The 13,141-nt window shown below is 34.1% G+C and overlaps 1 protein-coding gene across 2 annotated transcripts; it reads left to right on the forward strand.

The window, feature by feature from the left end:
* The first annotated feature begins 480 nt into the window (after window positions 1-480).
* On the forward strand, window positions 481-11,826 carry LOC141821765 (casein kinase 1-like protein 2). 2 transcript variants are annotated; one of them, XM_074709124.1, is made up of 15 exons: window positions 481-658; window positions 758-861; window positions 963-1,003; window positions 2,572-2,641; window positions 2,734-2,882; window positions 3,218-3,313; window positions 3,399-3,469; window positions 7,305-7,366; window positions 7,532-7,595; window positions 7,674-7,758; window positions 7,842-7,968; window positions 8,110-8,192; window positions 8,276-8,336; window positions 9,413-9,558; window positions 11,156-11,826. In XM_074709124.1, the coding sequence occupies exons 2-15, from the start codon at window positions 786-788 to the stop codon at window positions 11,444-11,446; spliced, it is 1,422 nt and encodes a 473-aa protein (XP_074565225.1). In that variant the 5' UTR covers window positions 481-658; window positions 758-785; the 3' UTR covers window positions 11,447-11,826. The 2 variants fall into 2 exon arrangements, with proteins under 2 accessions (XP_074565225.1, XP_074565226.1); XM_074709125.1 differs by lacking the exon at window positions 3,218-3,313.
* The last annotated feature ends 1,315 nt before the right edge of the window (window positions 11,827-13,141 follow it).

The following is a 13,141-nucleotide window of genomic DNA, read 5'->3' on the forward strand; positions in this document are numbered from 1 at the left end:
GCGGCAAATGAACTGAGCCGATCAACTATCATTAATAAAAACTTCTGATATATGCAACTGTTTTCATCGCTAAATCAATGAAGCAACTTCGACCTTGCTATTTTTATATATGTGTGTCCTTTTCTCCATTCTATATTTCTATGAACGAAATGCACTGTTAAAGGAATTAGGAACTAGATAATTCAACGACACTTTGTGTTATATTTTTTCTATTTTTAAAAATTCAAATAAAAAAATGGTATTTATTATCTTCCCACAAATTGGAAAATAACTATCAAATATATTCAAAAATAAACAAATAGTTAATTAGAATATATGCACTTCATATATATTTTTGTTTAATTGTAGTAGATGTGTAATAAAATTAATTAAATATTTTAAAAATAATTTTCGCGTAAATAATCAATGAGCACGCGTACGGACAAAGTTTTATCCGCTCGGCGTCCAGTGAACTAACGAGTAACCTACGCTTCGCTCGAACCGGGCGTTCAGAATCCGGTGGGAATACGCCATCGATCCCCGCTTCACGACTTCCGCCTGCTCTTCCCCTTTCTAGCTCGCGAGCGACAAATTGACCTAGACAGGTCTCCGCTCAATCTAATCTCTCCGGTTCTTCTTCTCCGTCGAGCTGCTAAATTTCTCTTGTTCCTCTTCCGCGGTAAGTTGGACCAGAGGTTTCGCTATTGTTGTTCAGTACCTTTTTTCTTTTTTTTTTTTCCAGTTCAGTTGTTTGAATTAGGGGCTGATTTGAAACCAGGTTACATATTGTTTCCGATCGCGCTCGGATGGAGCCTCGCGTGGCAAACAAATTCCGCCTTGGTCGAAAGATAGGGAGCGGGTCCTTTGGCGAGATTTATCTAGGTTTGTCTCTGATTGGACTTGCAATCGAGATCTGTTGCTATTTTTTTGTGAAAGGAATTGTGAAGTCTGATTCTATGGTGGTTTCGCTTGTTGGACTACAGGAACAAATATCCAAACGAACGAAGAGGTTGCCATTAAACTTGTAAGTGCAGATTTTTAACAAGGACAGTTTGCTTTCTTCAGCGATCAATCAAAAAGTGAAAAAAAATTGGAGTGTTGAGTAGTATGGGGTTCAGGTTATTTCTGTATCTTTGATGCCTATGACACCAGTTAGCTGAAATAGAATGTTTTTTTTTTTTTCATTTGTTAGTAATATTATTTACTTAAAATGGTTGGGACTTGGTTGTTGTATCTTCACTTACTTCAAGTTACTTTGTTGAAGATAAGTTATTGATTTTATTAATTTCTTGAACATTCCCATTTTTTTGTAGTTAGTATTATATTTTATTATTGATTTTATTAATTGCTTGGACGTGCTCATTTTTTGTGGTCAGTATATTTTGTTATTATAATCACCATTTAAATAGATAATTGCTAGTTAATGTTCATACTATTCAAATTAAGGTTTTAAATTTTCATTTGTAAATATGAAAACAAAATCAGACTTACAGTTTTTTACCCTTGTGTAGTCACCCTGAGAGGAGGTTCTCTCTTAGCTTTGGAGTGCTTGTTTTTGAGAAAATGCAGTAGCACGATTGAACCATGAACATGGTTCAATATTAGACTGACTTAAATGAGACTAAATGGAGCTTGGCTTGAATCCATCTGATCCTAATCACTATGTCTACTTGATAAGCTCCAACAAACCCTAAATTGACTTCTGATCGACTCTGAAAACTTAAATATTATTTTGATTCAACTTTAATAATTAATTATAATAAAATAGTAATAAAAAGTAATAAAAAACCTGAAATATATTAGCAATCTAATTAATTATTAACTAAATAATTAATTATAATAAAATAATAGTTAAAATTACAATTTATAGTAAGAAAAATATTATCATTAATAATTCAATTAAACAAGTATCAAAATTGTACACATGATAGAGTATCGAAATCATATTGTTCTGGTCATAAATTAAAATTCTGGCACAATTTGAGATTTTAAACTTTTATTCAAATAATAGTTACTGAATAAATATGATTACCCATTTAGATTGGATTATATAATAAAAAAGTTTCTTTAAACATAAATGATGTTTTGATTTCTTTTCAATCAATATTTTTTTTCAAAACATAATACTAACAGAATATATTAGAATTGAGCATTTAATGATTATATTTATTATATAAGCATTTATAACATAATAGTCAATGATTGTCTTGAAACATTTGTAATAATAATAGAGACTATTTTTATAGACTAATTAAATTTGCTTATTAATTATATTTTTGTTAATCTAACTAGACTGCTTATTAATATTCTGTTCTTATGTCATTTTGGCCGATAACTTAGACATAAAAATTTAAATTAACCATAGTCCACGAAATAACTATTACAGTTGGATGCACCAGTTAAATGAAATAAATACCTCAAAATCAAATACCTTATCTGTAATTTGATGTTCTGCTAATGTATATGTAGCATGCTACATAGAGAATACATATGCTTTTTTTTTTCTTTGGATCACAAGAGCTTCTTTCTGTTAATGCAAGTTTTGGACTACCTACCTTCCCTAAGATGGTCACTTGCTATTTATTTTCGTAGGAAAATGTTAAGACGAAGCATCCACAGTTGATATATGAATCAAAACTATACAAGATCCTACAGGGAGGAAGTATGAAATTGTTTTTTTTTTTTGCTTTTGATAGTTTTGGAAATATGTTTTTGCCATTTCTTCATTCTTTTTTTCCTTCCTTGATCTGACAGCTGGAATTCTAAATGTTCGATGGTATGGCGTTGAGGGTGACTACAATGTTCTGGTGATGGATTTACTAGGACCTAGTCTTGAAGACTTGTTCAACTTTTGCAACAGAAAATTCTCATTAAAGACAGTGTTAATGCTTGCAGACCAGATGGTATGTAAATTCATATATATATATATATATATTATTGACTACAATTTCCATTTTCCCTCCATATCTGTCATTTTGACTGTCACCTTGTTTATCTTTCGCAGAGTATTCAATATTGCAACTTAGGTCTTATCCTCGTTGAACCAAACTTTTTATTCCTTGCAACCTTAGGAACTCCCTTTGGAATGCAGTTGATAGCAATTTTTATCCTAAATTTTTAGGCTTACATTTCTAGCCACATCTTAGTTTGCAAATGCCAGTCCTCAATACTTCTTTCTGGTTAATTTTCCCTATTATGGCTACCAGAGAATTGAGTCATTATATCTGTGCTTTATCAGATAAATAGAGTGGAGTTTATTCATTCAAAATATTTTCTACATCGAGATATCAAGCCAGATAACTTTCTTATGGGTCTTGGGAGACGAGCTAATCAAGTGAGAGTGAGACTTTAGCTTCCTGCTATAGAAAATGAACAAGTGTATTATGTTTTGTGTTAAGCTGTTTTGAATTTTCATCTAGGTTTATATTATTGATTTTGGACTTGCCAAGAAGTATAGAGATAGTTCTACTCATCAGCATATTCCTTACAGGTAAAGCTTTATGGCATTTTCTTGTAGTTCTGTGCAAAACTATTGCATCAAATATTTTCAGATATCTGACATGTTAGAAGATTCAAGACTTCTATAGTTCTATTGTGAAGTACTTTGTATAGCTTGAAGTAAAGGCTTACAGAAATTAGTGCTTCAAGACACGGAGTATATTCCTTAGGCTATTACAACAACAGTTTCTGAAAACAAATAATCTGTATTTCGTTATTATGAGTTTTCATTTTTAAGGTAGGACAGAGTTAATATTTGAACTTAACATTTTTAGCTAGCATTGTGTTTGTTAACTACCAAGTTTGTTGAAATTGTTGGAAACTAATCTCAATCATGGAAGGTAGGAACTTGGATGTATTCTTTTTGTTAGTTCTTATGTACTTTCGTCTGAATGTTAACAGAAGCATCCTCCCTTGTCTCTGTTAAAATTGAGTTTGACAGTCCCCACTATCTGAATTGGCATGAGCTGTGTATGCCTTGACTGCTTCTTTGGTGTTGATATTAGAATTGTGGTTTGTGTTTCCAAATCATGGGAGAATTAGTTTCTTGCCATACCAAGAGTTATTATTGCAATAAACAGTTATTTCCCTTTTACTTTAGCACAATTTGGCTTTAGAAATTTCCACCCAATCCCATTTACTTTATATTCTTCATTAGAGAAAAATCCCCCCAATCCCATGTTCTTTATATTTTTCATTAGAGAAAAATCCCAGATAACCCTTCGTCGTAGCCTTTCCATACTAGTGCTAATTTTGGCCTTAAATGCAAAATAGAACAATGCCTATTCCTTCCTATCTTTAAACTATGCTTACTTGCTGGAAAAGAGGTTGAAGAGAAAGGAGAGGAGGGAGAGGGGGAGAAAGGGGACGGGAGAGGAGTGGTGAAATCTTATTCACTTAAAGAAGGAGAATATGGGGGAGAGGAAGGAGGAGAAGAGAATGAGGTGAAGAATGGCGAAGAACCTGCCATCCTCCTCCAGTAGTATTGGCATTGACTTCTCTACCCAAGTTTGCTTGTTGTTTGTGTGTTCCACCATTGTAGCTCTCTCACTTTGAGGGTATGTGGTGGAGCTTGATTAAGTCAATCAAGATGGCAGTGTGAAGGAGGTCCTTGCTTGTCGCTAGAGCTTTTTTAGCACCCTTGTCACACTCCCCATTAGAGCTCTTAGTCGGTGGTACAATGGCTTTATATCTCATCGGCCATCCACCATGGCCACAACCATGTCAATTGGCAAAGACATCACTGTGGTCATCACACAAGGCCTTGTTTTAGCTGCCAGAATCATCCAAAGCAGGTGGTGAAGATGAAAATAATTGAATCAAAAGAAATAGACAAAAAGACTTTGGAGGCGGTGACACTGAAATCAATGGAGATGACGATGGAGCTCAGGATAGTAATGGTGTAATGCTGTAATTTGATAAATGAGAAAGGCAAAAATGATTTTGTGTGGAAGCATTGGACGCATGAGATCATTCCAAGGGTTCCCTTGCCAAATGCATCACCTTCCATCCTGCTCAAAGTAAACTGTGTAAATCAACTCCCCTTTCAAATCCCCTCTCTACTGATTTATATCTGCGCTCTAAGCAAAAAGACCTTTCTTACATTGAGGTAAAACTAATCCCTCAAGCTAGATCATATATAACAATATTATATATCTTTTTACATCTTGATTACTTGAGATACACTCAAAGGCTTAGTAAAATTATTAGCCAACTTCTTTTCAGTACATATGAGAAATCACACTCTTTGGAAAAATTGTTTCACACAAAGTGAGAATCGACCTGGTATGTTTGGTGGGTTAATATAAGACAAGCTTACTACCAGTATAAGTTATTGCTTTGTTGTCACAATACAGAATTATAGGCTAAAAAGTTGATGCCAATTTTTTTTCCCATCAGAGCCTTTATCATATTATCTTACATTTACAGGCTCAATGAACCATTATTCTGTAGTCAGCCTCATCACTGGAGCAAGTAACAACACTTTTTATCTTCCAAGCAACCAAGTCTTTACCAACAAAAGTGTAACAGCCATATATATATCACTAACAGATTCAACATAGTCTGCATTAGCATAGGTTTCAGTTCATAGATTTCTTGCCTGTTTATGAAATAGCCATCTTCTAGGAGTCCCTTTAAGGGAACAAACAATTCTTATCAACTTTCTGCTGATGTTGGTCTTTTAAGAGTAAGCCAAATGAACTTTCCTACCACACATTGATATTGAACACAATCCTTAAATTCTGCAATCTTGAAATATTCAAGTCAATAACAGTGTCTGATTTGCATCCAAGAATCTTGTTGCCAATGAAAATGCTCTGAAGATACCCAAGCCAGATAATTGGGCATAGCCTTTAGCCACCAATTTTTACTGTATCATCGAGATTAAATTTAAGTACTTAAACTCATTTACAAGCAAATGGGTGACTTACCCTTGCAGCGGCTAAGTCCCAAGTATGCCAATTAATGCAGTCATTTCACTGTCCATTGTTTGTTTCTATCTCTGATCTAACAGATGTTGTTGATGAATCATGGCTGTGGACACTGAGGTGAGAAACATTGTGAACTCTTGAAAAGATGAGTGGCTGGATAGAAATGATGTGATACAAAGGGAAACACAGTTATGGCAATCTGTGCAAAATGCAACTAGAAGATCCAAACTAGAAGGTCTATTAGGTGTGGACTTTGGTGGAGGATCCTTAGGCAAAGGAAACGATGGTGGAAGTAGTTCCACTGGTGAAGATGCTATCTTAGACATCGGTGATATATCTTGTGGAGGTGACATTGAAAGAGGTGGAGGGACATGTGGTAATGGAACATTCTCAATGAACATTAACAATCCAGATTGAGTTTTAAATTGTATACATGGTGCCACCGAGCCATTTCATAGAGCATATGATGATATGCATATGTTGTCCATATTAAAATAATTAAATTAATTGTATGATAAATATATACTGTGCTTTCTGCAATTAAATATTTAAGTTTGCACTCTAATCTTTTATAACAAAATTAACTTAACCAATCCAGATAATTAGATTTACCGCATAATTTTTTGAATGATTCAATCTAACCAATCTCTATGACCAAAAATTTTACATGTATCGCAACTGAACACTATAAATGAATCTTCCAAGAAAGCTCAGCTTTACAATCAATCTATTTGAGGAATGTACTTGGCCTATAAAGCTTCTTAACTAATGTTTTCTCTTCATACTTTTAATAATCCCAAAATCTCAATATGCAAGGATTAAGATTGCTGTCCTTTAAAATTTTGCTTGACATTATATTTCCCACTGTGAGAACGAATTTAGTTAAGTGAACTTACAATTTAGGAGGTTAATTATGTGAATTTATAGTATATACTTTGTTCATCAGAAGGAGAATTATCGTTTCCTCTATTAGAATCATGATAAATATGAGGTTTCCCACATATGAACAAAGTTGTAGGATCTGCAGGACCAGTTCGCTGGTTTATAGGAGGCATATGCTTGGCTTGATACACATGACATGAAAGCAGGAATGATCATTCTACTTTCATATGGTATGATGTTCACCATAGCAGCAAATACTGGTTGGCAAAATCCATATTCGACATTATGTGAATCTTGACATTTAGAAATATTCCAAGTAAAAAAAAAGTTTGATGGTGCTAGTTTACTTCAAGTCCTTAACCAATTGGTCCATAGTTGCAATGAGGTTGTCCAATTTTTGACAACTAAGTTTGTAGATTCAGTTGTTAACATTGTTTCTTTTGATGTTTTTAGTGGACTCTTTATATTCGTCCTTCATTCTCTTTTTCACATGTTCATCCCTTGTCATCACAGAGAGAATAAGAACCTGACTGGGACAGCAAGGTATGCAAGTGTTAACACACATCTTGGCATAGGTATGGAACCTAACTTTTACTTCACTTAATATTTATATGTTTAATCTGGATCTATCTGTTGTTATAAATGCTTGTTAAATTGAACTTTGGTTGATTTATTTTCAGTTTTTCCCTTCATTATGAATCCTTAGTCTGACTTCTATGTTTCTGGTTTTGACTGCAAAGAGCAAAGCAGGAGGGATGATTTGGAATCTCTTGGATATGTTCTCATGTACTTCCTAAGGGGAAGGTGCACTTGGGTTTCTTGAACTTCTTTCCCTATGTTTGTTAAATGTTCTAATGTAAATTTCTTGATTTTTTATTTCAGCCTCCCATGGCAAGGTCTAAAGGCTGGAACCAAGAAACAAAAGTATGAAAAGATTAGTGAAAGAAAAGTTGCAACATCCATTGAGGTCAGTTTTAATTCTTGTCACTAGTGATATTCTTTATCCCTTAACATTTTCACTTGAGGATGGGGAGCCTTTGGTACAATCAGGCTTTATGTCGGGGTTATCCTTCAGAGTTTGCATCATATTTCCACTATTGCCGTTCACTACGTTTTGATGATAAGCCAGATTATGCATACTTGAAGCGATTATTCAGGGACCTCTTTATCCGAGAAGGTTAATTTTCTTCTTATATATATATATATATATATATATATATATATAACATGTGTCAAATACCTCATAACTGATAACTGATGACATTCTGATTTTATATTAATGGTTTTAACACTTTTTAACACTTCCTATATGTTGCAGGATTCCAGTTTGATTATGTTTTTGATTGGACAATTTTGAAGTATCAGCAGTCACAGAGTGCTAATGCTCCTCCACGTGCTATTGTTAGTTTGAACTTTGAAGAACATATGAAGTTATAAATTCAAATAATTTCCCATGAGTAAATGTGTTATCTCTTAATTCTTAGGGATCAGGAGTGGGACCTAGTTCTGGCTTGGCTCATGCTGCTATAAATGATAGACAGCCTGGTATTCCTGTTCACCTAGTGCCATGGTTACTGGTCTTTAGCTTGCATTCTAATTATATTGTGTAAAACTTACTGATTTTTATGCAATTTAGATTTTTTTAGCATGATTTAAGTACAGATATGTTGGATGGTCTCTTAGAAGTTACTCAGATATGGTGCACAATAAGCAAGAACTGCACTGTTGTGAATCAATACAACTAAGTTCAAATTAGAGTTTCACTAACATTTGAAATATCATTACTTATAGAGAATCTCCACATAAATTTGTTTGCCAGATAGTCTATTATGCCGTATGTGCTTCTAATTGACACTACATTAAAAGTAGTTACTGGTCTTTCACTTACATGTCTAATTATATTGTGCAAAACTGATTAATTTTCATGTAATTTAGATCTTTTAGCATTTCAGTACAGATATGTAGGTTTGTCTCTTAGACTTTACTGGTATGCCTTTACCAATTTATAATCTGCCCAGAGATGTTGCATAATAAGCAAGAACTTCTGCACTGTTGCAAATCAGTACAACTAGTCAGTTTGGAATTATAGAGTTTCACTAATACTTGTAATATAATTACATAGAAAAGAATCTTCACATGAATTTTTTTGCCAGATAGTCTCCGAATCTGTATGTTCTTTTAGTTGACACAACATTCAAAGTAGTGCAGTATATGTGTTCCAATTGGTGGAAGCAGGTTACATATAATAACTTCCTCCAACCAGCTTTGGGCTTATTGGCTGGACACAGGACTAGTCCAGTTCAGAATTATAGAGTTCCACTAACATTTGAAATATCATTACTTAGAAAAGAATCTTCGTATAAATTTGTTACCAGATAGTCTATCAATCTTTACGCTCTTTCGTTGGTGCAACATTCAAAGTAGTACAGTATACGTGTTCCAATTGGTGGAAGCTGGTTACAGATCACAACTTCAACTGGCTTGGGCTTATTGGTTGGACAAATGGCCAGTACTCACGATACAGCCTGCTAAACTAGTGCTTATGTGGCCCAAATCCCTATAGCAATTTATCCTAATTTGATGAATGGTTGTTAGTAATTCGTAGTTTTTTTTTCCATTAGGTGGTGATGATGGAAGGACAAGTGGTTGGGCAACAGTGGACCCCACTTATCGCCCAAGAGTTCCACCTCCAGCTGTACATCCTGGGAGCTTGATCAAACAGAAGGCTCCTAGTGGTCATGATTCACCTTCAAACAAAGAAGCTGTTGTGAGTTTTATTCTTCTTTTTTCCTGTCTGTAGCAAGAAGCAAGAAGGATTTATGATTGTTGGAATATATATTCAAAAGCCATCTTAATAAATGTTGAATCTCATAGTTGTGATAATTTATTTTGAATACGGACTAAGATTAATTAGTTACTTGATATAAATGTGGTCTATTGATTTAAACATTGACAAAGACATGAATTCAGATGCATCAAACTAAGCCACCGTTGGATGCTTAGAAGTTTGTTGCTAAATCTTAGACTAGGCAAAGGTCTCACTTATCACGTTTGGGCTATTATAACATCTAACAAAAATCTTCATCCTTTGGATTTAACTATAAATATATGATTTGATGTGTTTTGCAATGCATGGTCACTTGATCTCTGACTTAAGCCTTGTTTGGTAAAAGAGTCTTCTGTTCTACACATGGGATTTGACAAGAATCACATGGCTTGATTTCTTCAATAGAATTTGGCAGAACCCCATTCCATCACAAAACCCACTCAGGAGACGAGATTTACAACTTTTCTATGTTTGAGTTGCTTAAAATTATTGTTATTCCCTTGAATGAATTACTAACCCTCTTATGTTTTTTTTTTAAATCCTTTTTGAAATTTTGTCCATATGAATGGTCCTCTATTGATATGAAGTTTATACACATATCTTATTTGTTTTTGTGTTTCATTTGTATTTGCCTTAAGTTTCTAGAGTTTTACCCTATATCTTCTGTGGTGAAAAAAGTCATGTAGATATATTGTCTCTTGTATATATACACGTCTTGCAAATTAATGAGGGCATGGTGGTGATTATCTTTAAAGTTTTCCTGCTTAGTAATTCACCCTACTTTAATAATTTATTGAATCACATGATTCTTATGACTACTCTTCCTAGACTACTTTTTTGCATCTCGTCTAGCAGCAATTTTGATAGGATCTTGAATATACATAGCGAGACATTTAGTAATTGCCTCATTCCTGGACTTTTTAGAAATTTGAGGGCTTTACGTTTCTTTAGTTGAGACATGATTATTTAACTACATGTTTGTGAAACCATATTGTTGAATATTTCTCATTGTTGAAGTTCATATATGTATGTTACACAAGTTGCTAGGAAAGGCTCCTGCTTGTCCTTCCGTTTCTCTTTCCTATCCTGCAATTTCTAAATGGACGTCTTGTCATGTCATCTACTTAGTTGGACATCATACTAGTGAATTTTTAACGGACCTTGATTTTTTATTAGTATCATGGAATTTCTGGTAGTGAACTTTGTTCAGCAAATACAACCAATGCTCTGTTGGACCATAGTTTCCAAGAACCTTAAATTACAAGCCTAATTGGACTTGTGTGAATATTTTTGGTCCTGCTGCAATAGTAAGTTTGCTAGAGTTTTTCCCTGTTCAAGTTCTTGTATGTGTATGTCTATACCATTCTACTTGGTTTATCATTGTATGGGAAAGTTTACAACCTCTAAGACCATTTGGTTGTCTTCTTTTTTTAATCAGAGATTACATTCTCTATTTTCTGAGTGGTTCATAGGGCATGTTATCCTGCATTTATTAATGTCTATTCAATGTCTTCTAACACTGAAAGCACATTTGTAGTTTTCCAGTTCAGCTTTTTTGGGCCAATCAAGTGGATCTTCAAGGCGAGCTGTTGTTTCTAGCAGCCGAGACATAATCTCTGAGGCCGATCAAACACGCACTCGCACTACAGAAGTCAGTCCTGGGACCTTTCGTAAAATTTCAAGCTCCCAAAGAAACTCCCTGCTTAGTTCTGCAGAACCTAGACACTCCTCCCAGGCAAGGAACCAACCAAATTTGAAGAACTACGAGTCTACTCTCAGAGGAATCGAGGGCCTTAGCTTTGACGATGAGGAAAGGATTCAGTATTAGCCTTGCCAAGAAAGCAATACTTTGTGTTGCTTTCTCTTATCTCTGTAAATTTTTTAGAGCACGACAAGGAATACACGCCCTCCCCACGAGTTGGTATATAACTTTGGATTTGAGAAATTTTCTTTCAGACGGTAGATTGATGGTGGGTTTGAGGAGCTGTTGCATTGTAAATTTATTCAGAACTTGCCGTTGCTCCTCGCCTTTGTCACTGTCGTTAGCACACTGTATCGTATTGTTTCTTTGTTTTGCATCTGCTGTAAACGGTTGGCTTCCAGTATTATTGGATAAGAACATATTCATGGTGGCTTCTGTAATTTCTTTAGGACAGGAGGTCAACTGTGTTGCTTCAACAATTAACTGCTCGATCATATCTCAATTAACTGAAACTGTTATGATTAAATTCAAACTAGATTATTGCAATGTGCTGGCCCTCAAATTCCTACTCTATATAGAAGCCTGGAAATCAACAAGTAAATCTAGTTTTAAGGAACTCATATTTTATTCTATATAAATACCTTGGCATTATTTAGATATAAATGCCTTGTTATTGTTTCTATAATTCAAATGTCTGAATTTTGTTTGGCCTTCCTCTTCAGCATAAAGGTGGAATATGTCACTTCGAGCGGTTTCATATGATTAATCTCACGATCATCTACGATGAGATAAATTGAGAAAGTTACAGTTCATCACGATGAAGAAAAAGATTCTTGTCCATTTCAACAAATTTGTCTATCGTAATGAACTCAATTATATTTCGGAGGCATGTTTGCATTTTTCTTCAATAAAAAATGAAATTTATCATCCAGTGATCTTATACGATGATTTTATGATTATTTATGAGAAGATAAATTAAAAAATTAAAAATTATAACGAATTATCCAGGATATGGATATTGTCTCTGCTTCCTGTTATTTGACCTTAAAGAATATGGATCATGTACATGTTTAAATATTCTCAAACAAAGGGTCTCACTCGATCACGTATTTATTACCTGGATACGCCTCATTAAGTCGCATTTATTATCAAGATTTCACATGAGAATTAAATCACATAAAGATTATATTTTTCATTTTATAATTTTCTACCCGTATAAACGTTGCCATCCAAGTTGAAAACCATTTTCTTCTCCACCAAAAAAATTATTAAATACAAATTCTTCTAAGAATTCAAAGAATCCCTCAAATATCGCAAAGAAACGCAATCAAATCGCAATCCTTCAAACACGTGCGATGCGTGCGTTTAGATATCGAGTCCCCGAACAAAACGCCTCATTAGGCCACATGTTCTAGTTGGTCATTACATTTCTATTATTAGAATTTATACTTTTTAGAGTTAGATTGCAGTCAGATCTTGAGGAGGGGGAAAGATTTAACAAAATAAATTGACAAAAATTATTTTTTGTAAAGAACTCTAAAGGGTATAGTAAAAATTAAACCGCCCCTCATAATTTTTATTTTTATTATCGTTAAGAGATCTTTAGCAGTTATAGAGTATCTTGTTGATATTTTTAAAAAATATAATGTTTTTTTAATAATAATAAAAACAAAGGATACTTTTTTAACTTTTAGTTATATAGATCGCTCTGGGCTTTTGAGGCCAATCAGTCACCGCCACGTTACGAGGCACGATTCGGTTATTTTATTTTATTGTTGGTACCTTTAAATTGATGAAATGGGATGAGGATCCAAAAGCGAC

The sequence above is a fragment of the Curcuma longa genome, chromosome 2, assembly GCF_044706935.1.
Source record: "Curcuma longa cultivar G26 ecotype Majalengka, Jawa Barat chromosome 2, ITB_CL_G26_1.1, whole genome shotgun sequence".
NCBI classification, from domain to species: Eukaryota; Viridiplantae; Streptophyta; class Magnoliopsida; order Zingiberales; family Zingiberaceae; genus Curcuma; species Curcuma longa.

What these genes read in the sequence shown, in the direction of transcription:
- LOC141821765 (XM_074709124.1), top strand. Translation starts at nt 786, where the DNA reads ATGGAGCCTCGCGTGGCAAACAAATTCCGCCTTGGTCGAAAGATAGGG. An exon ending in TAACACACATCTTGGCATAG is followed by an intron (nt 7,367 to 7,531) that starts GTATGGAACCTA and finishes TTGACTGCAAAG; the next exon opens with AGCAAAGCAGGAGGGATGAT. An exon ending in TATAAATGATAGACAGCCTG is followed by an intron (nt 8,337 to 9,412) that starts GTATTCCTGTTC and finishes TTTTTCCATTAG; the next exon opens with GTGGTGATGATGGAAGGACA.